The sequence below is a fragment of the Lates calcarifer genome, unplaced genomic scaffold (genome assembly GCF_001640805.2).
Source record: "Lates calcarifer isolate ASB-BC8 unplaced genomic scaffold, TLL_Latcal_v3 _unitig_5086_quiver_549, whole genome shotgun sequence".
NCBI classification, from domain to species: Eukaryota; Metazoa; Chordata; class Actinopteri; family Centropomidae; genus Lates; species Lates calcarifer.
In genome coordinates, this window is record NW_026117286.1 from 229,366 (window position 1) to 257,305 (window position 27,940).

Sequence of the window (27,940 nt, forward strand, 5' to 3'; positions counted from 1 at the left end):
GGGACAAACTTGTTCTGGTGTTGGATTTCATCAGTGCTCGTCTGACCAGACTTAAACTGGTTGACCCAGAGAATGTTCCCTCCCTCTTTTCTTTCTGTTCCACCCTGTTCACAGAAACCAGAAGTGGTTTTCAGCCTCGAGGAACAACAAGAACACTTTGTATTACTTAGTCCTCATCCAGCAGAGAACCGATGGAATCCTCGACAGCAGTCCTGACAGTCTACGAGCTGGATTCCTGTTTGTTTCACTACAAAGGAAACGCACCAGGAGGAACTTTGACTGAGGAAGTTACACATTAGAGATAACACACTCCCACTGCAGTGTCTGTAGGACATGAATATGGCAGGAAACAGAAATAATAAATAAATCGGCCACCATCAGTCCAGTAAGAAAGATGTAGAAGTACTCACTGATCTGTCTGCATCTGATGGACATGTCTGTCTGTCTGTCAGGACTCAGCGCTCACGCGCTCGGCGTCAGGATGCAGTGGAAGCCGATGCTTCAGTTCTTTGAAGGATAGTGTGACAGTTTCAGCGGACATTAAAACCTACAGCGTCACATCTGCATCGCACGTTACAAAGCTACAACACGGGAAACACACAGCTGTGTGTCACGGCAACAACCTGTCAGGCTTCATATAACTACTGTTTATTTAGATTAAATTTATATTATGTCAGTGAGTTAACAGACCATAATATGAAGACCACTCTCCAGCTGGTGAGCTATAGACACAAATAGAGTGTGAGAAAGCCAGTCTGTTGTAATGGCTCTGTATGGACTATACAGAAACCAGACTATACAGAAATCTCGTGCGCATGGATTAATCAAAACGCAGTAAAACGCACCTTCACTGTGTAACCTACACACTAGTTTTCTCTCTCTATGATCATTCTGTCGATTCTTATGCTCCACTCTATCTCCCACCGACCGTGAACACATCACTGGATAAACTCTGAATTGACAGGGATTCTGTCCAATCACAAGAAGAGCTGTTGTCCCTACCCTTTCTATTTTCTGAAATGTTGTTGTGTTTTCTGAAATGTTGTAGTAATTTCTGACTTGTCATTGTGCGTTGACTTCAGGGCCACTGAGGCCTCCATCAGTAAAGACTGAGGCCGGCGTCTGTTGTTGCTGTGTCTGGTTTGTGATGGAGTCTTCTCTGGACCTGCTGCAGTGTTGATTCACTCTCATCTTCTTAAATGATTTTACAGAAACACTGAACAGATTTGTTATGATGACGAGCGACATGTTGTGTACAATCTGTTCCTGAGGTGTGCATCCAGAAGAGAATCAAACCAGACTGCTACATTACTGACCAACAAGTAAGGAGATGAGAGAGAGAGACCGGCTCCAGGTCTGAGGATCAGAGACCAGCTCCAGGACTGAGGATCAGAGACCAGTTCAACATCTGGTGAGTTTGGTTCCTTGTGGATCTTTGTTTTCTTGCAGTGCATCACTGTTTTCAGGACGTAGAAGTTGTGTGTCTGTGGTTTTCTTAGCTCCTGTGGTGTGAATCAACCATAAAGTCTCTGTTGAGTCTGTTCAGAAGGTTTGAAGGCAACAAAATCAAATGTGCTTGTTTAAGCAGAGCAGATGAACTGATGTAAAACTGAAGCTGGGAGTTACAGGTGGAGGCTGTACGGGGTTATTACTGTAACCTGGTGAGGGACAAACTTGTTCTGATGTTGGATTTCATCAGTGTTTGTTTTGAGGAGATTACTGCCGTGATGTTTATTTAGAGGAAGAAGATTAAGGAGTAGACAGTTGGACCAAATGTCTGAGGCTTTGGATGAAGTACTAAGTGACAGGCTGTGGTGAATGGCAGGAATCCAAGAGAGAGCTCAGTGAACTGAGAGTTCCTGGTACCCACCACCACCCATCTGTTTCCAATCAGCTGAAGCTCAGCCCCCTGTCTCCAACATTTGGAGAAAACAGAAATGGTTTTCATTCTCAGAGCGACGTGAAGACTTCGGTCAGTTCGGCCTTATTCAGCAGAGAACTGACGGCTGAGAGCTTCCAGCTCATTTCAGTGGAAGTCAAACCAACAAAGGTCCTTGTTTTTAACCACAAAGGAAGAGAAACTGTCAATGTGGAAGTTATGAAATCAGCGAGCAGACAACACAGACTGAAGACACTGAGAGCATGTCTTTGTGTTTGTTATCAGACTTTGAGGAGAAACTCTGAAACATTTAGATTTTAACATGGACTGTTTCAGTGTCTGTAGAGCTTCACAATAAAAGACAAGAGACATGAGATATCACAGGTTAAAATCCGAGCTTCATCACAATGAATCCAAAGTTAACAGAGAGACAGTGCAGAGGAGAAATATGATCTCTTTTCCTGGTTCCTGTCAGTAATCATGCTCCAGAAGTTTGGGTCAACTGGAGGTTGTTGTTACACCCTGATAATAATGAATCACAGTCCAAACTGGAGGAAACTAATGCATGGTTCATTTTTCAACTTCCTTTTTAAACAAGTGGAGGAAGGCTGTCCTGCAGCAACCCAGAACCATAAAACCCCTAACAGGACAGATAGCAGAGGTAATTCTGTAAAATGAATTTCAGCCTGACTTTAAATCAGCATCCTGTTTTAAAGAGCTTACGATTCCCTACAATCTCACTAGAACCCAGTTCTCCCAGAATGCTGGTTTACTGGTGGTTCCTCTAGTTCCCAGCAGTAGAACAGGAAGCAGAACTTTCAGCTATTATTAATACTTCTTACTATAATTACCTGGTTGGGTTGAAAGGCTGATTTAGTTTTTTTGTCTTCTACTAAAAACACACCACAATTTGCTCATTTAAACCAATGTGTTGCACAATAACAGTCAGATACAGATCATCATTTGTCATATTTCTGTTTATTAACATGTATCATTAACAACACAGATAAAATGTTAAAACCTTTTCATTCATCATGCATCATCCAGTCAAATCAAGTGCAGGATATATTACATTTTGTGGTGAAGAAGAGAAAATAAAACAAGATGAAATCATATTAAAGTTACAGACTGTTTCCATGATTATTCTTCTATTAATAGTAATATGATAAGCTGCAGCAGATGGAGAATTAACATTAAACTAGTGATTAAGTTTTTGCCTGTTCATATGGAGGTCACAAGCTCTATTTACAAACTCACAAAGCAACTTTATATGATGTCACATTAACCTCTGTCAGTCTGTATTTAGATTTTCTTGACAACCCCAGACTGAGGCTCCGCCCACACTGAAACGTTTCCAATCTCTGTACAGATGAGTGTTTTAGCTCCATATCAGAAATAATCACTGACCACACTAACACCTGAAAACACAGATCACATGACCGTTCACCTACACTGAGCATGAGCGTGCTGGTGTAAACAGGAAGTAGATTGTCTGCCCTACAGCTGGTCGTTTATGTCGTTTTAGAATTTGACTAGACAACAGCTGCTAACAAAGACACCAAGGTAATCAAAGTTTGTAATTCATAATCCTTGTTGCATTCACCTCTGGTGGTCGAGGCTGATGAGACCCAATCAGGAAGCAAATATGACCATCATCGTTTCCAAAAGTCTCAGTTTTAGAGGCTTGAAAACTCAGCAATAGTGCGGACGCCAGCCGTAATCAAGGCACTGGTGATTTTAAAACTAAAACATATTAGTGTGGACGTAGCCTTAAAAAATATCACACTCAACACTGCACTTACTTGAGTCTTCAGCAGTACTCCCTTTAGTGAGCAGTTGTTGAGTCAGTCGAAGGACAGACAGACAGAGGTTTCTGGATTTACAGTGAGATATCACTGTGTAGCACATGCATTTGTTTTCACTGCTCCAGTTATAGCTCCCACTGCAGCTCCCACTGCAGCTCCCACTGCAGCCCCCACTGCACGGCCCACTCGACCCCCCATAGATCCAACACCGGCTCCAAAAGTCACCCCAAAAGAAACCCCCTTGAGAACAGCCCGTGTAAACGCGTTGTCTTCCTCTGCCATTTTTCTGGCCTCTTGGGGCTCCATCTCTGGATTTTCCTTCTGAAGACGTTCCATCTCTTCTAATATGGCTTTCTCGGCCTGTTCAAACATTTCATTGGTGTAGTACTCTCCTCCGTTTCTTTGAACCATTTCATTGATCTTCTTCAGCAGCTCACGGACTTGAGCAGGATTCTTCTTTCTGTTGTTGAACACATGGTATCCTCCGTGGCACTGACCGATGAAGTCAGAAAGAGACTTATTTTGACCAATGAAATCATCCATGCAAACTCCATCTGTGTTCACCTCGTCTCCATGTGTGAACAAGGCCATGGTGTAGGATGCTGCCTTTTCTCCAAACACCATCTGGATGATTTTTATTGTTTCTCGTTCTTCTTCTGTGAATTTCCCCGGCTGCAGCACGATCAGGAACACATGAGGACCAGGAGCAGCTAATGAGATGGATTTAACGATCTCTTTCTTCACCTCATCTTGAGATTTCTCAGTGTCAAACAGACCTGGAGTATCAACAACAGCCACTGTCAGACCATTAGACTGTCCTGTTTCCTTCTGGCACACTGCTGTCACTGAGGAAGATGACATTTTAGATGGAAAAATGTTCTTCTTTAAGATGGTGTTTCCTGATGAACTTTTCCCAGCTCCAGTTTTCCCAACAAGTACGATCCTGAGGTCTGGTTCCTCCAGCTCTGTTGGAGAATTTCACAAACACAGAGTCAACAACTCGACCAAAACCCAGGCAGATTACTGGATCATCTCATCACGACCTTCATCCAGTGCTGTTTGGATTTAGAGCCAAATGCCCTACAGACAACTAAAGACTAAATAATTGACGCTGTAAATCATGCATTTTCTCCAGATGGCCTTTGGTGGAAAATATCTTACTTTTCTTACCAATCAGTTAGTCATTACCCATCAGTCCACTGCTCTCAGATTCTCCACTGGTGTCCCACAAGGATCAATATTGGACCCACTTCAATTTAGCCTAAATGAATGGTCTACCAGTTGTATGCCAGATTAAGACTTAATTATATGCTGATGACACTGCACCATATGTACACAACAACACAAAAAGCCAAGCCTCCATCTTAACCAATGCCCCATATTACTGAATGGTTAAAGCACTGCTGTCTATAAATGTGTTGGACACCAGTAGCATGTGCTTTACAAAGAAAACCAGCAATACTGCTGAGCCACATATATTTGTACTTTTATCCACTGAAGCTGATACAGGTAAATACAGGTAACTAGAGAGACTGTCTGTAATTCAGCGTTATTTGTCCCCAGACATCATGTGACCAACAGCTGCTGTTGTTAAACAGCTAATGTTACCTGATCACCACACTAAAAAAACCTGTAGACTCAGTTTAACTACAACACAAACCAGGGATCATTAAAGTCTGATTCTGAGTCTGACTGTAGAAATATATCATTGTACTGTTGAGACACATTTCATTTAATATAAAAGAAGAGTCTCACAACTTATCAGTGACTGCTATCTTATTGACCAACAAGAGAATGAAGTAATGGTTGTGATGATGAAATTTCAGCTGATATTATACAGAACATGCAGCCATCACTGGTTGTAATATCTTTTCAGTTCCTCCTCAAAACTAAATTTTCCTTCAAAGAGAGAAGTACCAGACAAATGTACTGTCTTTCTTTTCTGTGAGATGAACTGAGACATGATTATCGTGAGGGAAATGATGGTTTGATATGTTTTTATCTTTGTGGTAGGGCTGATAGCGTGACTGGTTAGCATCTGTCTGTGGAGACATTAAATGAGAAATGTAAACTAACATGTAATGAAGCAGAAAAGATCTGGTGAACACAGAGTCCTTGAGTGGGTAAAGATGTCTTGGCTCATATGATCATTATTGTGTTGAAACTCTGAGAAGATGGTTTTGATTAGAGCACTGTGTGGAAAAGGAGTGTTGTTCAACTGTTCTGTTGTTCTGTGTCCAAAAGCTGTGCTATAAGAGAGTAGACTTTTTATGAAAGTTGCACATGGGTTTATTCCCAAATGCTTTTCTAAATGTTTCAACATTAACATTAACTACTGAGGAGTTGTAAGATCTGTTCTGCTGACCCTGTCATTTTTCTGGATGTCGTCCTGATTCTGTAAACTGCTGCTTCCAGTTTGTTTCTGTGGAAGTCACACCCACCAAGGACCCTGACATTTTTTTTTTTGTTTTTAAACCACAAAGGAAACTGTTCAAGAGAAACTTTGAGTGAGGAAGTTGTGAAATCAGTTAACATAGATAATGCACAGAGGCTGCAGCTGCCCCAAAGGACACTGAAAGCATGTTTTTTTTTTTTTTTTTAATTTAAGCAGAAACCAGGAAACATTTAGATTTTAACATGAAGAAAAGAGGAAAACAACCTGTTGGGTAATTTAAAAGACTATTCCAGTATCTGTAGAGCTTCACAATAAAAGACAAAAGACAGGAGATCTGACAGAATACAGAAGTAATAAATAAAAGATAAAAATCTGATTTAAACTCGTCAAAGTCTTAACAGGGGTTTGATCTTTGTCACAGTGAATTCAAAGTTAAAGTCAGACTGTGTGTAAGTATGTCAGGTCTTCAAAACTAAAACAGTTTTAAAGATGTAAATGTACTTACGACTTTTAGAAGATTTGGTTCCCATGTTGGTCTTCTTCAGTCAGTTATATGAGGCGTTGTCTCTGCTGTTGTCCTGTTGGTGAATAGTTTGTTTTCTATATCAGCTTCATGTTATAATCTGCTCCAGTCTCCTCCCATCACACAGGTCCTGCCCTCACACAGCACAGAGCTCTGATCACACTTTAAACTCTCTGCAGTCAGAGGAGCTGTACTGAGTTAAAAACAGGAGTCCAGGATCTGATCCTGATTCTGTTCACAGTGCAGCTGATCAGTAGTGACAGAGCTCAGTCAGACGTTAAGGTTTGAAAGAAGAGTCTGGAGTTTTTACTGAACAGAGTTTTAATTCAGTAACTGTCAGGTTTGAAAGCTGAGGGGATTCAAACACAGCAGCTCTAACAGACCGGAGGGTTATGTAGTTTTATGCAGATATAGATGTAGTGTGAAGGAAAACTTGGTTGCATCCTTACAGATAATGCATACATATATACACAATGCTTTGGGAGAATTATGAAGGTTCAGTCTGAAACAAAGGGTGATGGTGTCTGATATTGTGTAGTGTCCAGTCCAGAATGAAATTCCAGGAGGCACTGCTGCATTCCTTCATTGATACAGTGTGATGATATTTTCCAGATGTTTGAATACTGTAATGTAATAAGGGGCTGGATGGTGTCCACAGTCACATGTACTTGTAAGAAGTGTTGAGAATTAACATGGCAAAGGTATTTGTCTATGAGTTTAGAACGTGAACTATCATCTTTTCTGTCTTAGATTTTTCGTTGAAACTTTTCCTTATAGTACAATATTTACCTATCAGCTCCAACAGTAGAGTCTGCAGGTGTGGTTGGTCTCCAACAGTGTTTGGGTGGGTGGTATGAGTCACAGTAACGTCCAGGTGAATGGAGGAGCTGAGGTTTCCCAGCAGAACACTGGACTGGAACCAGGTGATCAGTGTTAGTCACTTCACCTTGTTGTGTTGTTTGTGTGTTTTGATGTTTTGATGGGTTTCTAGGAGTAAATCAGGGAGGTCCGGTTATAATCCACTACATGTTGATGGGAGCTGAGGAACTTTCTGTAACTTACTGACGGTCACTAGTGAAAATCAGAGCTCTTTACATGTTTGTCAGGATCCACCTCCAAACCTGTTGATCTGCAAACTGCAGTGTTAGTGGTCAGTTATCATCACATCAAATGTATAATGTCCTCTTCTACCAACCATAAGCAATACTCAGGTCAACAAACCTTTGAATATGTGTCTCTCTCTCATATTTTCTACATCGGTTAAGATTTTAAAAATCCTTTGGTGTGAGTCAGGGTTAAGAATCACTGATCTCACTTCTTTGAGATTTACAACAAAGATGTTTTTGTAATCTTATCATTTATCTTTGTTCAGTTGTCTGAGTTTTGTCGCTGCAAGACAACAGTGAATTTTACTTTACAACAAGCTGCTGTGCAATCTCCCAGTATAATACAGTTTTTTAAATCTAATTCTGTTGCCCACAACTCATCTGAGCAAAACCATGTTGCATCAAGTTTCACCACTTAGAAAGTAACAATAATATGGATCAGTGATTTTATTAGAGATAGAAGAAAGTATACTAATAAGAGTATTTTTACAACTCTCCCCCACCCCTGAAAAAGTTGACCTGAATGTGTTTAATGTCTGCTTATGGTTGGAAAATGTTCTACGGTGCTTAAAAACATTATGTAGTAATAAGCTATTTATGGAGATTATAATAGGAACACTAAAATAACAGTATAATGGCAACCAGTTCTGAAGAGTTTAAATTACATACATTTATTTTAAATCACTGACGCTAGAGCAATTAAGGTATCAAGTCCCTTTATTAAAAAGTTTGGTGCCCATTCAACTTTAATTAGTTATCATTTAATTATATTTAATAATATTTAATCTATTTAATAATATTTTTAATCTACAGTGAGATCTGAAAGGAAACTGGGTTCAGGTCCATGAAGAGAGTTCAGGACAGGAGAGATGTGATCAAACCTTCTGGTTCTGTCTTGAGTTCTTGCAGCAGAGTTCAGAACAAACTGCAGGCTGTTGATGGATGACTGAGGTAGACAGAGTAAAGGTTGGCTGATGCAGCAACATGAAGAGATTGATATTATTATTGATATATGATTGTTATTGATGACATTTTTAAACATGTTTAAAGGGAGGACATTTTGTTTTTTATCTTCTACTAAACACGTCTTCTCATGTTGCTGCTTTAAATCAATGTGTTGTACAGTAACAGTCTGACACAGAAGATCATTTGTCATATTTCTGTTTATTAACATGTTAGCAGACAGATAAAGTAGATGTGATATATGAAGCATCATGTCAGTGTTGTTGGACCTTTAAAGCTCACACTTTATCAACACAGAAACATCTCACTGCTTTTCTACAAACTGCTTCATTCCAGTCAAAACCTTTCCTTCTTTCCAACACCTCCTCTGACAGCACAAGAAAACAAGCTCTATTAAAACCTTTCACCTTTTTCATTCATCATGCATCATTCAAGCAAATCAAGAGCAGCACATGTTACACAATCTGACCTGTGGATTGTTCTGGACTAAGAGTTGAAAGTTCCCATCAGTCCCATGATGAATAATGACTAATGATCAGTGAAACTAAAATGCTCATCATGTCTAACATTAGCAGAAAACTACCTGCTGGTAAAGACCATACATTCAGTGAAGAAGCAGAACAAAGAAACTAACTAAGATCAAACTAAAGTTACACACTTTCCCTGATTACTTCCCCTGTATCTCCAGTATAATACAGCTGGATAACTAGGACTAATTTTTGTCCGTTCATATGGAGATCATTGTCTCTATTTACAAACTCAAAAAGCAACTGAATTTTATGTCACTTTAACCTCTGTCAGTCTGTACTTTGATTTCCTCGAAAACCCCTCACTGAGGCTCCGTCCACGCTGTTTTCATTTTAAAATGATGTACTAACACACCTGAAAACACATCTGACATGACCGTTGACGTACACCAGGCATGAGTGTACCAGTGTAAACAGGAAGTAGACTGTCTAAAAATGGGGCCAGCAGCGTTTCCAAAAGTCTCAGTTTTAGGGGCTTGAAGACTCAGGAGTAGTGTTGATGCTGAGCATAACCATAGCAACAGTGATCTGTTTTAAAACTGTTAAGTATTAGTGTGGACGTAGGGGCAAAAAAACTTCACAATTGACACTGCACTTACTTGAGTCTTCAGCAGTACTCCCTTTAGTGAGCAGTTGTTGAGTCAGTCGAAGGACAGACAGACAGAGGTTTCTGGATTTACAGTGAGATATCACTGTGTAGCACATGCATTTGTTTTCACTGCTCCAGTTATAGCTCCCACTGCAGCTCCCACTGCAGCTCCCACTGCAGCCCCCACTGCACGGCCCACTCGACCCCCCATAGATCCAACACCGGCTCCGAAAGCCACCCCAACAGAAACCCCCTGTAGGACGGCCCGTGTAAACGCGTTGTCTTCCTCTGCCATTTTTCTGGCCTCTTGGGGCTCCATCTCTGGATTTTCCTTCTGAAGACGTTCCATCTCTTCTAATATGGCTTTCTCGGCCTGTTCAAACATTTCATTGGTGTAGTACTCTCCTCCGTTTCTTTGAACCATTTCATTGATCTTCTTCAGCAGCTCACGGACTTGAGCAGGATTCTTCTTTCTGTTGTTGAACACATGGTATCCTCCGTGGCACTGACCGATGAAGGTAGACAGAGACTTATTTTGACCAATGAAATCATCCATGAAGACTCTGTCTGTGCTCACCTCGTCTCCATGTGTGAACAAGGCCATGGTGTAGCGTGCTGCCTTTTCTCCAAACACCATCTTAATGATTTTTATTGTTTCTCGTTCTTCTTCTGTGAATTTCCCCGGCTGCAGCACGATCAGGAACACATGAGGACCAGGAGCAGCTAATGAGATGGATTTAACGATCTCTTTCTTCACCTCATCTTTAGATCTCTCAGTGTCAAACAGACCTGGAGTATCAACAACAGCCAGTCTTAACCCACTAAACTGTCCTGTTTCCTTCTGGCACAGCACTGTCACTGAGGAAGATGACATTTTAGATGGAAAAATGTTCTTCTTTAAGATGGTGTTTCCTGATGAACTTTTCCCAGCTCCAGTTTTCCCAACAAGTACGATCCTGAGGTCTGGCTCCTCCAGCTCTGTTGGAGAATTTCACAAACACAGAGTCAACATCTTGAAGCGCAGACATATTTGGTTTTTAATATAAGATTGTAACGAACACAGAAATCTTTTAAAATGATAACCGATAATAACTGATAATCTGATCACAACGTGAATTTAGTCAAACTCCAAAAAGTGTGCTTTAAAATTTCAGAGACACTGGACAGGAACTAAAGTAGAACGATCTACTTTCAGGGGTAAACCTGGTGGAGGACAGCCAGACTCCACTTGGCATAGTTCAAAACAAAATGAAACAAATACACGAAATAAAAGCAAGTACCACCTCATGGTTGGATGTCACCACCAACCAACCAAAATCTCATTTGTCCAAGTGAATGTTTGAACCAAATTTGGTTGTTAGTGTTCAGAGAATGAGACAAACAAATATAATGCCTGTGACCACAACTGTTGCAGACACAGAGGCATGAAAAATGGAGAAGCATTATATTTTTGGGTTATCCATCCGTCAATGTCCTCTGGACGGACGAGACCAAAGAGGAGATGTTTGACCGTAACACACAGAAAACCAAACATATCAGCATCAAACACCTCAGACCAGCTGTAGAGCTCGGTGGAGGAGTCTAGACCTGAACCTGATTGAAATGCTGGGACCTTCAGAGAGCTGTGCATAAACAAATATCCACAAAACTCAATGAACTGAAGCAACATTGTAAAGAAGAGTGGACCAAAACTCCTCCTCAACGATGTGAGAGATAAAGTCAGACAGAATGTGTTTGGACTGTGGGAGGAAGCTGGAGAACCTGGAGAGAACCCACACAGGGAGAATATGTGAATTTGGGCTTGAACCCAGAACCTACACACTGTGAGGTGACAGTACTAACCACTGCAACACCATGACGCCCAGTCAAACAGCTACTTCAGTGGAAATCCTTTGGAACAGATCATAAATCACTGAACTGCTCTCTGCGGCTCTTCATGCTTTAACTCATGCCAATGCAGAGACTCTTGGGTTAATCCTGATTCTTTTGTCTGATGCTCCCACCTTGTTTCACTGGAAGTCACGCCCACCAAGGTCCCTGTTTTTGTTTTGCTTTTTTACCTGAGAAGACCTTTGTCAGGGTGTTATGAAATCAGTTTAACAGACAGGTAACACTGCTGAGGACACTGAGAGCGTCTTTTTTTATTTTAAATTTAACCAGAACCTGTGGATCATTTAGATTTTACTGTTAGGAAAAGAGGAAAATAAGCTGTTGGGTGATTTAAAGGACTGCTCCAGTGTCTGTAGAGCTTCACAGATTAATTGAGAAATGACAGGATGCTGAAATAAAGAATAAAACAAATAAAATCTGATTTAAACTCATCAAAGTCTGAATAGAGGAGCTCCAGCTTCATCACAGTGAATCCAAAATTAAAGTCGGACTGAGCTTAGTTTTTCAAGTACGTCAGAACTTTAAGATGTAAATGTACTTACGACTTTTAGAAGATTTGGTTCCCATGTTGATCTTCTCCAGTCAGTTATATGAGGTCTTGTCTTGTCCTGTTGGTGAATAGTTTGTCAGCTTCATTTTATAATCTGCTCCAGTCTCCTCCCATCACACAGGTCCTGCCCTCACACAGCACAGAGCTCTGATCACACTTTAAACTCTCTGCAGACAGAGGACCACGTCTGAGACACAGCTCAAACCCTTAACCAGTGAAATGGGTTGAAACCAAAGAAAAACCAGAGTCCTGGATTTTCACAAACTCACCTTTTCTTGTCTGATGATCAGCTCGTCAGTCGCCTGTCGAGCGCTGACAGATACATTAACTGTATAAAATGATTGATTGATTACACAGCTGATGTGTTGGAGTCAGACAGAAGATTCTGGAGTTTTTACTGAGCAGGATTTTGATCAGTAACTGTCGGATTCAAACAGCTGAAGAATGTAAAACCTGCTGCGTGAACTGTGAACGGTCAGTTATCATCATCAGATGTCTAAATGTCCTCAGCAGGTCAAAGTCCTGTGGACACGGTGCATTTGGTGAATAAAGATTCTGATTCTCTTCTAAATGCTTCATGCACTTTTCAAGTCTCATCAACATCAACATTCACACACTCATTCATGCAGAGATTTTCTTTCACTCTCTCCACTTCCTGAACCGCAGGTCGACAGGCTTTAACTTGTTAAAGTCAGAACAACCTGCAGAAACAGTGCTGTATTTATTTAGATATATTTTCTCCACAAATGGAATTTGCCCCAGAGAAACTCTCAGTTACACAACGAATGAACTCAGGTGACAGTTATGTCTGTTTTTATTGTACAGGTCCAAACAGGTCTCACCTATCAGTCTATGAACCGATCTGTTTATCTGACACGTAAGAAGCTACGACACAGACATTCAAGGTTTGAAAATGAAATTTGGCATCGTTACTAAAATCACCTGCTGCAGGAATCGTTAGATCAGATTATTGATCTGATTCTGTCGACAGCAGCAGCTTCTGTCCTGCATCCACCTCCTCTCCACCCACATGGACCTGGTTCTGTTCTGGTCCCTGCTGCTGAGTTTGAACCGTTTGGAGCATTTCAACCAAAAATACATTGGTTCTGAAGCAGAGAGTCTGGTGGAGCACACTGAGAGCATGTCTCTGTATTGGATCCTGGACTTTGAGGAGAAACCTGGAACATTCAGATTTTAACGTGAAGAAAAACAACCTGTCGGCTGATTTAAAGGACAGACAGGATGTGAGTAATATTCACCTCTAAGGTCAATTCTGGATCAGGATGAGGAGCCTTCCACCTCCTCAGGCCTCTTCAGCCACAGGATCATAATCTGGTTCTGTGTGATTGTAGTTGTGCAGTTTAGCTCCACACAGGTTAGAACTGTTCTTCATGTTGCAGCATGTTGTTGGTTAGAAGCAGGATCTTCAGCTCCTCTGCTCTTTGTCTCTCCAGAGACAGAAACTTGAAATGAAAATCACCAGCATTTATTTCTGTTTCCATGTTTTAAAATGTTTCTAAAAGTATGATCGTTGATTTTTATCTGTACAAACAGAAAAATAAGAAAGAAATGATTTGTATTTATATTGTATTGTGTATGTACTTGATTATTATTGATCAGTGATCGATCAGTGAGTAACTGTTCCTGTCACGTGACTGTATTTCTCTGCTAACAACATGGCCGCCGAGGATCTGCCGTCTGAATTTGACGTCGTCATTCTGGGCACAGGTAAACCAACACCTTGGCTTTATCTCGTGTTCTGATCCGGTCCGTGTGTGCGAACGTGTCTTTGTTCGGTCTGATGACGGCTTGGTCCAAAACGTCCCGGAATCTCGTTTTAAACCGGTCCGAACCGGGACAAAGGCTGGAGTTAGCCTGGGTATTAGCTAGCGGCTAACGGCTCATTCATTTTCAATGACAGCAGCTAGCAGCTAACGCCCCGGCTGCTAAGTTAGCTCCGGTAAAACCCGAATGTTAACGAACATCAGTCCGTTTTAAAGCTGCTGACGTGTCAACAGCAGAGCTAACGGGTTTACCGGAGCTAACGAGTTTACCGGAGCCGTCTCCGCAGACGACGTTAGCTCCGGTAGTTTGAGCCCTGATGTTCCTCTGCTGCTAACAGGCTAATGAGAGCTGCGGTGGTCACGTGATGTTATTATGATGCTAACAGTGTAAGTTTGACTGGAAGCTAATGTGTTAGCATGCTAACTGATGCTAACAGTGTTTACCTTTGGTATTATGAATCAGCACACTGTCAGAGTTTCACTGGATCTGGACTGAGTTCACACCTGAGCAGAGACACAGGCTCACGTGACTGTTCATTCACCTGCTGACGAATAAAATGATCAACATTTACTCACGTGAAGCAAATAAACACAGTCTGTTTCCATTTAGAGATGATGGACTGTAATTATGAGTCTCCTCCTCTCCTCCTCCTCCTCTCCTCCTCTCTCCTCTCCTCCTCCTCTCCTCCTCTCTCCCTCCTCTCTCCTCTCTCCTCTCCTCTCCTCCTCTCCTCCTCTCTCCCCTCCTCCTCTCCCCTCCTCCTCTCCTCCTCCTCTCCTCCTCTCCTCCTCTCCTCTCCTCCTCTCTCCCCTCCTCCTCTCCTCCTCTCCTCTCCTCCTCTCCTCCTCTCAGTCCCATCACAGATCACCGATGACAGGTTATTGATCAGTGATTATTGATTGTGTGCAGGTCTTGCTGAGTCGGTGGTAGCAGCAGCCTGTTCCAGAGTCGGACAGAGAGTTCTCCACGTCGACAGGTCGGTCCTGATCCTGATCAATAAACCAGAAACTGATCACCTACACGTATCAATCAGTCGATCAAATCTTTAACCAGCTGATCAAACCAAAGTCCAGATGACTGATCAGACTGACTGGAAATAATATATATATATAAATGTTTCTGTAGCCAGGCTTTTATTGTGAAAGGTGTGTCCTCAGGGTGAAGTGACAGCTTCCTGTGTGTGTTTTCAGGAGGAGTTATTACGCAGCGAACTGGGCGAGCTTCACCTTCAACGGCCTGCTCACCTGGATACAACAGCACCATGTGAGTACAACGCTGCGCTCTGATTGGCTGCTCAGGTCTCCTCCATGTTCCTGCAGGAAAACTACAAACATGGAGGATTTTACTGCTGCTGACAGGAAGCAGGAAGTGACGTGTGTGTGTGTGTGTGTGTGTGTGTTAGGAGGAGTCTCAGCCTGAGGAGATCCAGGATTGGTCGAGCCTGTTAGAGGAAGGGGAGGAGCTGATCTACCTGTCTAACTCTGACTCCGCCTCCATCAGTAACCTGCAGGTGTTCTGTTTCACCAGGTAAAACTGAAGTCAGGTGTTGATGAGATTCAGTGTTTTCTCTCACAGGTGACTTTCTTTAGTAGAAACTGCAGCACTGCAGGTAGAGGACCAGCATGCACCTGGACACGTCTGTGGTTTTACCACAGCGAGTTTGATTGTGATTACAGACAAATGTCTCAAATTCAAAGGTTAGAGGTGCAGGTGTGAACCAGGTGTTCACCTGCAGGAAGTGTAGAGTTTCTGCTTGGTGGTCAAAGGTCAAAGGTCAGTGTGACATCATGATGATGTGTCAGTACAGTGATGACGTCATCTGTTTCCAGTGAGGAAGACGAGGAGGAGGAAGCTCAGAGTCCTGATCCTCCAAACACCACAGAAGAAGCAGCAGCAGCTGGTGATGAAGACGCTGCTAAAGAAACATCAGAGACACAATCTGCAGGTTTGAATCTGATCACATAATCAATATTAAGTATTGATTCTTCACTGATTCAATCCAGACTTCAGAGTCCAGAGTCCAGAATCCAGGATCCAGGATCCAGGATCCTGGATCCTGGATTCTGGATCCAGAGTCCAGAGTCCAAGATTTACAGTTGTTGTTTTTATTCCAGATCCAAAGGAGGAAGAAACAAAAGAGGAAGCAGAGGAGACACCTGAGGAGGAGGGACAGGTGAGGAGGACGTCCCTGATCGCAGCTCTGCATGATGGGTAATCAGCACAGACAGCTGACAGACAGATGTTTTCGTCCAATCACAGGCTGCTCACCCAGAGGGGGCGGGGCCAGAGGCAGACCAGTCACACCCCCCAGCTGCTCAGAGCCAATCAGAGCCAACCAAGAAGAAGATCAGCTACACTCAGCTGGTGAAGGAAGGACGCCGCTTCAACATCGACCTCGTCTCCAAGGTAACGACACATAAACAACACCAGCCAATCGTATCGCTCGGCGTGCCTTACTGACGCGTGATTGGTCAGTGAATCAGACAAAGTTTCTTCTTCTCTTCCTCCAGCTGATGTATTCTCGAGGCTCATTGGTCGATCTGCTCATCAAGTCAAACGTCAGCCGCTACGCAGAGTTCAAGAACGTCACCAGGATACTCACCTATCGCCACGGCAACGTGGAGCAGGTGGGTACCATCCGTCTGTCTGTACCTGTCTGTCTGTCAGGTGCCCTGCAGTAAAGCTGACGTGTTACCTGTCTGTCTGTCTGTACCTGTCTGTCTGTCAGGTGCCCTGCAGTAAAGCTGACGTGTTACCTGTCTGTCTGTCTGTACCTGTCTGTCTGTCAGGTGCCCTGCAGTAGAGCTGACGTGTTACCTGTCTGTCTGTCTGTACCTGTCTGTCTGTCAGGTGCCCTGCAGTAAAGCTGACGTGTTACCTGTCTGTCTGTCTGTACCTGTCTGTCTGTCAGGTGCCCTGCAGTAGAGCTGACGTGTTACCTGTCTGTCTGTCTGTACCTGTCTGTCTGTCAGGTGCCCTGCAGTAGAGCTGACGTGTTTGCGAGTCGTCAGCTGTCCGTCGTAGAAAAGAGGAAGTTAATGCGTTTCCTCACTTCCTGTGTGGAGGAGACGGAGGAGCAGCAAGGTGAGTCTACCTGCTGACATCATCAGGACATTCGTACCTACAAATGTAACCTCAGGGAATTCTGGGTAATGTAGTCCTGTGTCACCCTCCAGCCTACAACGGTCAGCCATATTTGGAATTCCTGCGTGACCAGCAGCTTGGTGACAACCTGCAGCACTTCCTGCTTCACTCCATCGCCATGGTGACAGAGGACGCGCCCACAGAGGTGGGACTCGCCTCCACGCGTCACTTCTTGCGCTGCTTGGGTCGCTACGGCAACACGCCCTTCCTGTTTCCTGTGTATGGCCTCGGAGAGATACCACAGTGTTTCTGTAGGTAAGAACCTGTCTGTCTGTCTGTTTACCTGTCTGTCTGTCTGTCTCTCTCTCTGTCTGTCTGTCTGTTTACCTGTCTGTCTGTCTGTCTGTCTGTCTGTCTGTCTGTGTGTTTACCTGTCTCTCTGTCTCTCTCTCTGTCTGTCTGTACTGGTAGTATCAGGTTAATACTTTACATCACAGTCAGTGTACTGTATGTGTACAGTTCTGACAGTACTACTCTGCAGTACTACAGAAGTACTGTCAGTAGCTGTCAGAGTCCTGTGGTCTCTATGGAGACAGATGAGGTGGTTGTCATGGAGACGCTGCTGTCTCATTAGAACAGAACATGAATATTAATGAGGAGGGAGTCGCCCAGGGCTCTGCTCATTTACATATTAGATCATCCTCACAGGAAATTACTCAACACACACACACACACACACACACACACACAGAGTCATCATGTTAACACTGGATGTTTTTAGTTTCTGTGTAAAATCTGACTTGAAATATATATATATATAATATATATATATAATATAAATATTTTAAATAAAATCTTTGTTCTCACTTTGAGTTATTGATGAGAAGTTATTGATGAATAAATGAATGTGATCTGTACATTTGTTATATATCAATATTGATTATATTTCATTGTTCAATCAATAAAAACAGAAAACGTTGAGTTTTATTTATAGAATCATAACTTTATTTAAAAACCACACAGTAACACACACACACATACAGTTGTTCAGCAGTCTGTCATCATGTCTTAAATACTGTGAGTTATGAAGCCTGTGAATATTCTCATTCATCCAGGTCATAGTTTTAACTTCCTTGAGATGTGAGGTATGAAGTGAGCTGTAATGATGTTATTCATTACAGGGAGGGGGAGTTAGAGACAGACAGGCAGACAGAGAGACAGACAGGCAGACAGACCTCTGATTGGCTGAGACTCCTGTCAATCAACACAAACACCTGTAATTCTTTGTGTTTTTTAAATGAAGCTTTTATTGTGAAAATCTGCTGATCAGAAGTGTTGATCAGTTTCCTGTGGACTGTTATTAACGTGTTTGACTCTAACTGAGCTGCAGATGTTTCCTTGATGCTGATTGGATGATACCTGTGACTCACCTGCTGCTGTGTGTTTCAGGATGTGTGCTGTGTTCGGAGGAATCTACTGTCTGAGACACTCAGTCCACTGTCTGCTGGTCCACAGGGACACCAACAGGTAATCTGATTACTCTACTCTCTGTAATCTGATTACTCATGACTGCTGGTTTGGGTTTATTTTATCAAACAGCAGTGTGACCTCTGACCTGTGAGTCACAGCTGATGTGATGTCAGCGTTCACAGATGTTTTATCATCACAGCTGTAAAACACCGGTCTCATTAATCACAGGTTAATAACACAGGTAACACAGGTGTGTGTGTGTGTGTGTGTGTGTGACCTTCCTGTTCAGAGCAGTGATTGGACGATAATTTATGATCAGTGAAATATTCAATTTATGGAGGAAATGAGGTCATAATTTAACCTCTGATCGCCCCCCCGTCTCTCTCTCTCTCTCTCTCTCTCTCTCTCTCTCTCTCAGTGTCTCTCTCTCTCTGTCTCTCAGTGTGTCTCTCTCTCTCTCTCTCTCTCTCTCAGTGTCTCTCTCTCTCTCTCTCTCTCAGTGTCTCTCTCTCTCTGTCTCTCTCTCTCCTCTCTCTCTCTCTCTCTCAGTGTCTCTCTCTCTCTCTGTCTCTCAGTGTGTCTCTCTCTCTCTCTCTCTCTCTCTCTCAGTGTCTCTCTCTCTCTCTCTCTCAGTGTCTCTCTCTCTCTTCTCTCTCTCTCTCTCTCTCTCTCTCTCTCTGTCTCTCTCTCTCTCAGTGTCTCTCTCTCCCTGTCTCTCTCAGTGTCTCTCTATCATTGTTTGCCCTGTCGTCCTCCTGATTGAATGATTGATTGACACACACAGGTGACCTGTAGAAGGTCACACACACATCATCTGTTGTCATGGAGACATTAGCCTGTTAGAGAGCAGGCAGCTGATCGAGCTGAAAACCCACAGTGTTACTGACCAGACCAGTTAGACTGAGTTAGACCAGACTGAGTTAGAACAGTTCAGACTGAGTTAGACAGTTCAGACTGAGTTAGACCAGTTCAGACTGAGTTAGAGTTCAGAGAGTTAGAACAGTTCAGACTGAGTTAGACAGTTCAGACAGTTCAGACTGAGTTAGACCAGTTCAGACTGAGTTAGACCAGTTCAGACTGAGTTAGACCAGTTCAGACTGACGTTAGACAGTTAGAACAGTTCAGACTGAGTTAGAACAGTTCAGACCAGTTCAGACTGAGTTAGACCAGTTCAGACTGAGTTAGAACAGTTCAGACCAGTTCAGACTGAGTTAGACCAGTTCAGACTGAGTTAGAACAGTTCAGACCAGTTCAGACTGAGTTAGAACAGTTCAGACTGAGTTAGAACAGTTCAGACCAGTTCAGACTGAGTTAGACCAGTTCAGACCGGGTCAGACCGAGTCAGGTTCCTCCTCTCTGTCGGATCAGGGTCTGTTCACATGTTTACAGTTTGTACACATGTTTAAAGTTCCAGTGAAGGTTGAACATAAACAGGTTTCTACTGTAATCTGACTCTGGATCAGTTCTGTGGAAGAGGCGGTGGGGTGGGGGGGTACCTGAAACAAGCTGCTACATGAAACTCCTGACACCTCATCTGTTACTGAACCAGAAACCACATCTAAACCAGAACAAAGACCTGAGACCTGATCCAGGACCCTCCAGGTCTCAGCAGGTCTGAATGAGACTTGCACAGGTGGTTTACTGTGGTGTGTTGATGTGTGTGGTGTGACCTTCTACTGCTGTGTGTCTGTCTGTCTGTCAGAGGTTATGGATGAGCTTCTGTTCGCATCATTATTCCCAATAATAGGATTCAGAGCTCCTCGGGGGGGTGTTGACAGATTTATAGTGTTAAAGTGAAGCTCAGATTTAAAGCAGAGATCTTCATTAAAACTCACTGAGCAGAGAAGCTTCATCAGCTGCTCAGCTCTGAGGGTCCGTCTAGATTCAAAGACTCAAAGACTCAGATTTGACTGAAGCTCAGATGACAAAAGAATGATCCAAAGAATCCACAAGATTATTTATTTAAAGATTAATTTATTAGAAACTGAAGATTCTGTGACAAAACAAACACTGTACTACGCAGTACAACACTGTACTACACAGTACAACACTGTACTACACAGTACAACACTGTACTACGCAGTACTACACAGTAAATATCAGTAAATACACCTCCTTGCTAACTCTGTGTCTCAGGTGTACGGCGGTGATTGACAGCCGAGGACAGCGAATCAGCTGCAGCCACTTTGTGGTGGAGGACGGCTACGTGGCGGCGGACAGGAAGAAGGTGGCCACGCCCCCCAGGTGAGGCCCTACAGAGCAGAGGTGTTTACCTGTGTTTACCTGTGTGTGGTGATGTAACTTCCTGTGTGTGTGCAGGCTCCTCAGCAGAGCAGTCCTGATAACAGACCGCTCGGTTCTGCCCAGTGACTCAGACCAACAGGTAAATACCACCTGATCACACACCTGCTGCACGCTGTGATCAGCTGATTGACAAACAACTGATCGATTAACGAAGAAACTAATCAACAGATCAATTAATGATGAAAATGATTAATCAGTGTTTTTTGTCAACAGAAGCTTAATTTTTACTTTTGACATGATCCTTAGCCGATGTTAGCATGCTAACAAGCTAATACGCTAAACATCACCATGTTAGCTTGTTAGCCTGCTAGCCTGCTTACCTTCAGCCTTCAGTTGTTAATAATCAAACTTTATCTGTGCAAAGTTTCAAAATGATTCTTAACAGAAATGTTGTTTCCCGCTGGTGATTTTATTTTGAAACATACACAGGAAGTGGTGCTGCTGAGAGTACTCAGAGTACTCTCTATTCACTGTGATACTACTCAGAGTACTGAGACTACCATCGGCTTTTTTCACCAAGCAGCAACGTGTTAAATAGTGCTAATGCTAATGTTAGCATGCTAAAAAGCTAATTTGCGAAACCAAGATGCTAAATATCAGCTTGTTATCTTTAATGCTAATAAGCAACACAAACATCATCTCCCACTGCTGCTTTTATTTTGACACATACACAGGAAGAGGTACTGCTCGATCCTAAACAAAGATGCTAACGTCAACATATTTGCGTTGTTGCTAATAATCGAACAAAGTTAACACAACTATCTCCCACCACTTTTATTTTGAAACACACACAGGAAATGAACAGTAAAGTGTATCTGCCTCAAGTGAACCTACAGGTAACACTGACCAGGTGGTCACAGAGAGTTTCAGGTCAGAAGTCACAGTGTCCTTCAGCCCCAGAGAATTCTGGGATTGATTTTAATGAAGTGAAGAAGAAAATCAGAGACGAATAAAGTCAAAGAAAAGAGTCAATTACTGAAGAAAGAAAATCCTCTTGTTCACCTGTCTGAACACACACACACACACACACACACACACACACACACAGTAACACACATCACACAGTAACACACACACACCTTCACTAATTAGGTGAGAGTTAAATATTGAAATATTGAATTAAGTTTGGTCAGGGAATTATGATGTTTTATAGATCTGAGTGTGTGTGTGTGTGTGTGTGTGTGTTAGCCTGCAGTGTTCAGTAATGAGTCTAATCTGTTTTTTTACCTGTCTCTGTCTCTATGGTCAGGTTTCCGTGGTAACAGTTCCTCCAATCACAGCGGGGTGTCCGGCGGTGAAGATGGTGGAGCTCTGTCCGTCCACGATGACCTGCATGCCTGGAACCTGTGAGTGACACACCTGGACTGTTACCTGTTCTTTTAACTCAGTTTCAGGGTTTTATCTTTGTTTTAATTCATCTCTCTCAATAGTTTGATTTTTTATTCTGATTTCATCTCATCTCGCTTTATCTCGTTTTGTTTCATATCTTCATCACATCCTGTGTCATTCTCTCTCTGATCTCTTCTCATTCTGATGTCAGTTATCTCATTTCATCTCATTTCATCTCATTTCATCTCATTTCATCTCATTTCATCTCATTTCATCTCGTTTCATCTCATTTCATCTCGTTTCATCTCGTCACATCTTATTTAATCTGATCTGCTCTTTCTCTTTTTATCATCTCGTCTGTCTGCATCTTAAACTACACGTGTTCAGTTCCTATGAGAACAAAAGGTCCTTGAGGAGGTTTTGGAGGTCCTTGAGGATGTCCTTGAGGAGGTCCTTGAGGAGGTTTGGAGGTCCTTGAGGATGTCCTTGAGGAGGTCCTTGAGGAGGTTTTGGAACTGTTATTCCTCCACAGTGTTACAGTAATGAGCAGATGATGGCTGATAGTCTGAGACTCTGCAGTGTCCTTGAAGAGAAACTGATGAATCCAACAGAAACACTGATTAATGACCAACACACACACACACCACACACACACACTCACACTCACACTCCTGCTGTGTGTGTGTTCCGCCTGTCAGATCATCATCATCATCTTCCTCCTCTGTGTCGTCCTGATGCCGCAGTGTGATTGGTTACTGAGTCAGTGGGCCTGAACGCCTGGAAAACAAAACACCATTTATCTAAACACACACACACACATTCTCTTGCGCACACACACACGCACAGTAGAGTCTTTCAGGTTTCATCTCTTACTTCCTCTAACTTCACTGTCTGAATGTTGTTTTATCTGAATCTGAATTTAAACATTAAATCTGAGCAGGATTCAAGGGTCCTTGAAAGGTTTCCAGGGAACATTTTTCAAGAGACAGATTTTACAGACCTTTAGCAGGAGGTTCTGAGGAGAACCTGATCTACTGGTCTAGAGAGTCTCAAGGGTTCTTGATGAGCTCTGGAGGAGGTCTTGAGATGATCAGGGTAGTATATAAGGAGGATCGATGGGACAGAGCTTCAGTGTGGAGATAATTTAATGTTTCCAGACCAAAACCACACAAACTGCTTCACAGCCTGTTACCACAGCAACCGCTGTCAGCCTGTCCGTTGTCATGGAGACGTCAGTCACCGCTTCCTGTCTCTCTGCAGATCTGGTCCACCTCACCTGTCAGTCAGTCGGCTCCGCCTACGACGACCTGTCCCCCGATGGTTACCAGGATGTTCCACACGCCAGAGTCACATGACCAAGGTAACACACACACACACACACACACACAGACACACACACACCCCCTCTGAAAACTTTCTCTACTCTGTGACCTCCTCCTCCTCTTCTTTGTCTTTAATTCATTCATCACTTTCTTCTGTGGTTTTAATTATAACAGGAACAACCTCCAGGAACACACACACACACACACACACACACACACACACACACACACACACACACACACTCTGAGGATGGATGGATGCAGGTGTAAAGATTTATTACAGGTGATGAGGGAGGAGGAGAAAAGATTCTCTGTCACGTTTCTGTTAAACTGCAGCTCAGACTCTGATCAGTCAGCTGCAGCTAATTATTATTACCATTACTATTGTCGTTGTTATTATTATTATTATTATTATCAGATGAGATGACGAGTTCATGTTTCACGTTTTTGTTGTTTAACTGGTTTCTTCAGGAAACTCACAGATTATAGATCGCGATAAATATCCTGATAATATCGATCAATATAGGAACAAAATGGTGATCATATTTTCTGTTGTATTGGCCATCTCTCTCTGTACCTAATAAAGTGAACACTGAGTCTGACGACTCAACCCTAGACTTCAGGTTTAATTTAATGTTTGTATCTGATGAAGATCTCCGCCTGACGTCCCTGAAGAGAGAGGTTTTTACACGAGTCCCCAAAGTGGACTAAATCTGTGTGTGTGTATGTGTGTGGACCCCTCAGTGTTTCTCTATGTTAATCTGACATTTTATCTGACTCTGACATTTAAGGCTTCAGTATACTTCCACAGAGCTGCTGTCAGATGGAAATAAAACAGGAACTAAAAACAGGAGTCAACAGTGAAGACGCTCAGATATTAGAACAAATATCAGATTAGATTAGATACTTCATTTGCTGCTCTGACCACTACAGTCCTCTCATTTATTATTTTACCTCCATTGGTTTTATCACTGTAGACAGAACACTGAATTATATTCTAGGAGAACTTTGAAGTTTGTAGGGTGCTTTTGGAGGATCTGTGGGTCTGAGGACCATAAACCTGGTAAACAGCACCCTCTGTGGGTCAGTGTGGAGATAACATCATCTTTGTCTGATTTCAGTTTGAGATAATCTGAGGAAAAAAAGTTTAATCTTTAATCAACAGTTTGACTCTTGTTCAGTATAAAATAAGATTTGTTTTAGTTTTATTTCCCCACAGTGAAAAATGATGATTCAGCAACGTCCAGATGTTTTTATAGCCTGGTCCTGACAGTCTGCCCCGCCCCCCAAAAAAACTGATATTTGCCAACAGTCTCTGACATTTTACACCGGACACCTCATTCTCTTCTCTCCTTTCTTTTCCTCTCTTCCTGTCCTTTTGAAGTGGAGCTCAGGTGGCCATGTTAAACCATCAGATCAGTGTAATCACAGTAATCTGATTACACCAACAGTAATGTAAGGGATTACAGTTACTGGTCCCAGAAACATCTGACATCAGTTCCTGTGTTTCAGTGGACAAACTGTGAACTCTGAGGCCTTTGTGTTTTCAGTTAGCTCGCTAATGTTAGCTGCTGCTAATGTTAGTTGCTGCTAATGTTGCCCCCTCCCATATCTCTCCAGATAAAAAAACACAACAAAAACATCTGTAGACATTAATGTGAGGTCTGAGTCCAGGTACTTCAGGTGAATCAGCAGGTGAGTAACTTGCAGCTCTGTGTTTCTGTCTGTAGAGATGCGTCCGTCTGTCCTCTGGTGTCTGTACTTCAACATGGCTGACGGATCTGGGGTGGAGGTCGAAGGTCACAACCTCCCGTCTAATGTGTATGTGTGCTCCGGACCGGATGGAAGTCTGGGTCATGATCACACCATCAAACAGGTGAGAGGCACACATACAACTAGCTCAAACTCTGACTAACTGTTCATTGGCTGCTTGTTGCCATGGTCACACAGGATGGTCGTCCACAGCTGTGAACCATAGTAAGGCATCAAAAACGGTCAAAAAATGTCATAGTATAGTAAAGCGTCAAAAACCACCAAAAAAAACTTTGTAGTAGAGTAAGGCGTCGAAAACCATCACAAATGTCATAGTAAGGCATCAAAAATTGTCAAAAATGGTCAAAAAATGTCATAGTATAGTAAAGCGTCACAAATCATCAACAAAGTGTCATAGTATAGTCAGGCGTCAAAAACGGTGAAAATATGTTAAAAAATCCCCATCAAAAATCATCCAAAAAACGTACTATAGTAAAGCGTCAAAAACAGTCCAAAAACGTCATAGTATAGTAAAGCGTCACAAATCATCAACAAAGTGTCATAGTATAGTCAGGCGTCAAAAACGGTGAAAATATGTTCAAAAAATGTCATAGTATAGTAACCCATCAAAAATCATCCAAAAAACGTTGTACTATAGTAAAGTGTCCAAAAACAGTCCAAAAACGTCATAGTAGCGTATGGTGTTAAAAACGGTCAAAAAATTTCATAATATAATAAAGCGTCAAAAACCATCAAAAAAAACGTTGTAGTACAGTAAGGCATCAAAAATGGTCAGAAAATGTCGAAAAATGTCATAGTATACTAAGGCATCAAAAAATGTCATAGTATACTAAGGCATCAAAAAATGTCATAGTATATAAGCATCAAAAAATGTCATAGTATAGTAAGGCGTCAAAAACCATCAAAAAAACGTAGTATAGTAAACTGTCAAAAAATGTCATAGTATAATATCGTGTCAATAACGTCATAAAAAGATGATATTATAGTATGGTACCAAAATAATAAATCATTGACCAAATTTGTTTCTGACTTGATGATTAATGATTCTTGAATATAAATATAATACTTATATAAAATATAATATTTTTATTTTATCTGACTCTGCTTCTTCAGGCAGAATCGATTTTCCAGAAGATTCTTCCAGAGGAAGATTTCTGTCCTCCTGCTCCGAACCCTGAGGACATTATCTACGATGGGGAGAATACCTCCTCCTCCACTGGGGAAGAGGCAGGGGAAGGGAAAGAGGAAGAGGAGGGAAAAGAGGAGGAGGGAAAAGAGGAGAAGGAGACGTTGGAGGACGAGCAGAGCCTTCAAACAGAGGAGTAACATGTTCAAGTTCTTTATCTAGAAACACACAAAACTTCCACAGAAGCCAAAACCTCCTACAGTGGATTGTGGGTCAAAGTTGCCTTCGTTTGAAACCTCTATTTTTTTTCTATGATTTGTTATGTTTTCTGCTTCCTGTATTATTTAAATACTGTAACAAACTCATTAAAGCTTCAAATGGAACAAACTCATGTGTCTTCATTGAAACTGTAAGTTTATTAATCCTCATCTGAAACTCAGAATCACCATAAAGATTAAAAATGTGATGTGAAACATCAAAATGTCACAAAAAGAATAGAAGGAAGAGCTAAACGTAACCCCAAACAATAGAGTGACGTATTAAGGTTAGGGATAGCTCTTCATTCTTTTCTTTAGAGTTAGCTCTTCGTTCAATTCTTTAGGAATTGGGTTGGCTCTTCGTCTTATTCTTTAGTGTTAGGGTTAGCTCTTCATCCTATACTTCAGGGTTAGGGTTAGCTCTCCATTCAGTACTTTAGGGTTAGGGTTAGCTCTTCATTCCCATCTTTAGGGTTAGGGTTAGGGTTAGCTCTTCATCTCATTCTTTAGGGTTAGGGTTAGCTCTTCATCTTATTCTTTAGGGTTAGGGTTAGGGTTAGCTCTATGTTCCATTCTTTAGGGTTAGGGTTAGCTCTTCATCCTATACTTTAGGGTTAGGGTTAGGGTTAGCTCTTCATCTCATTCTTTAGGGTTAGGGTTAGCTCTTCATCCTATACTTTAGGGTTAGGGTTAGCTCTTCATCTCTTCATGGGTTAGGGTTAGGGGGTTAGGGTTAGCTCTTCATTCTCTTAGGGTTAGGGTTAGGGTTAGCTCTTCAGGGTTAGGGTTAGCTCTTCATGGGTTAGGGTTAGCTCTTTCATTCCCATCTTTAGGGTTAGGGTTAGGGTTAGCTCTTCATCTCATTCTTAGGGTTAGGGTTAGTCTTCAGGGGTTAGGGTTAGGGTTAGCTCTCCATTCTTAGGGTTAGGGTTAGCTCTATGTTCCATTCTTTAGGGTTAGGGTTAGCTCTTCATCCTATACTTTAGGGTTAGGGTTAGGGTTAGCTCTTCATCTCATTCTTTAGGGTTAGGGTTAGCTCTTCATCCTATACTTTAGCTCTTCATCTTATTCTTTAGGTTAGGGTTAGGGTAGCTTCTATGTTCCATTCTTAGGGTTAGGGTTAGCTCTATATTCTTTAGGGTTAGGGTTAGCTCTTCATCTATACTTTAGGGTTAGGGTTAGGGTTAGCTCTTCATCTCATTCTTTAGGGTTAGGGTTAGCTCTTCATCCTATACTTTAGGGTTAGGGTTAGCTTTCATTCTT

General features: G+C 42.2%; 2 protein-coding genes across 2 annotated transcripts; one reads left to right on the forward strand and one right to left on the reverse strand.

Moving 5' to 3' along the window:
• Positions 1-2,838: 2,838 nt before the first annotated feature.
• Positions 2,839-13,664, reverse strand: LOC108873627 (GTPase IMAP family member 8). Its single transcript, XM_051068627.1, has 5 exons — positions 13,487-13,664; positions 13,170-13,405; positions 12,220-12,285; positions 10,050-10,765; positions 2,839-4,641 (listed from the first exon to the last, which is right to left on the reverse strand). The coding sequence occupies exons 3-5, from the start codon at positions 12,242-12,244 to the stop codon at positions 3,772-3,774; spliced, it is 1,611 nt and encodes a 536-aa protein (XP_050924584.1). The 5' UTR covers positions 12,245-12,285; positions 13,170-13,405; positions 13,487-13,664; the 3' UTR covers positions 2,839-3,771.
• Positions 13,665-13,809: 145 nt separating this feature from the next.
• Positions 13,810-26,807, forward strand: chm (CHM Rab escort protein). The gene is given in 18 exon segments (XM_018661908.2): positions 13,810-13,955; positions 14,922-14,988; positions 15,203-15,275; positions 15,415-15,539; positions 15,842-15,957; positions 16,127-16,185; positions 16,272-16,418; positions 16,523-16,639; positions 16,985-17,096; positions 17,189-17,411; positions 18,546-18,623; positions 20,703-20,810; positions 20,886-20,949; positions 22,120-22,216; positions 23,460-23,512; positions 23,514-23,559; positions 25,252-25,397; positions 26,408-26,807. Coding segments are annotated over 18 exon segments (1,896 nt in total). The 5' UTR covers positions 13,810-13,903; the 3' UTR covers positions 26,621-26,807.
• The last annotated feature ends 1,133 nt before the right edge of the window (positions 26,808-27,940 follow it).

Excerpts from the sequence above, each read along its gene's own strand:
- LOC108873627 (XM_051068627.1), bottom strand. The coding sequence starts at position 12,244 with ATGGGAACCAAATCTTCTAAAAGTC. Across the intron at positions 10,766-12,219 it reads AACCAAATCTTCTAAAAGTC|AGCTGGAGGAGCCAGACCTC; the intron begins GTAAGTACATTT and ends ATTCTCCAACAG. Across the intron at positions 4,642-10,049 it reads ACAACGCGTTTACACGGGCC|GAACCAGACCTCAGGATCGT; the intron begins GTCCTACAGGGG and ends ACAGAGCTGGAG.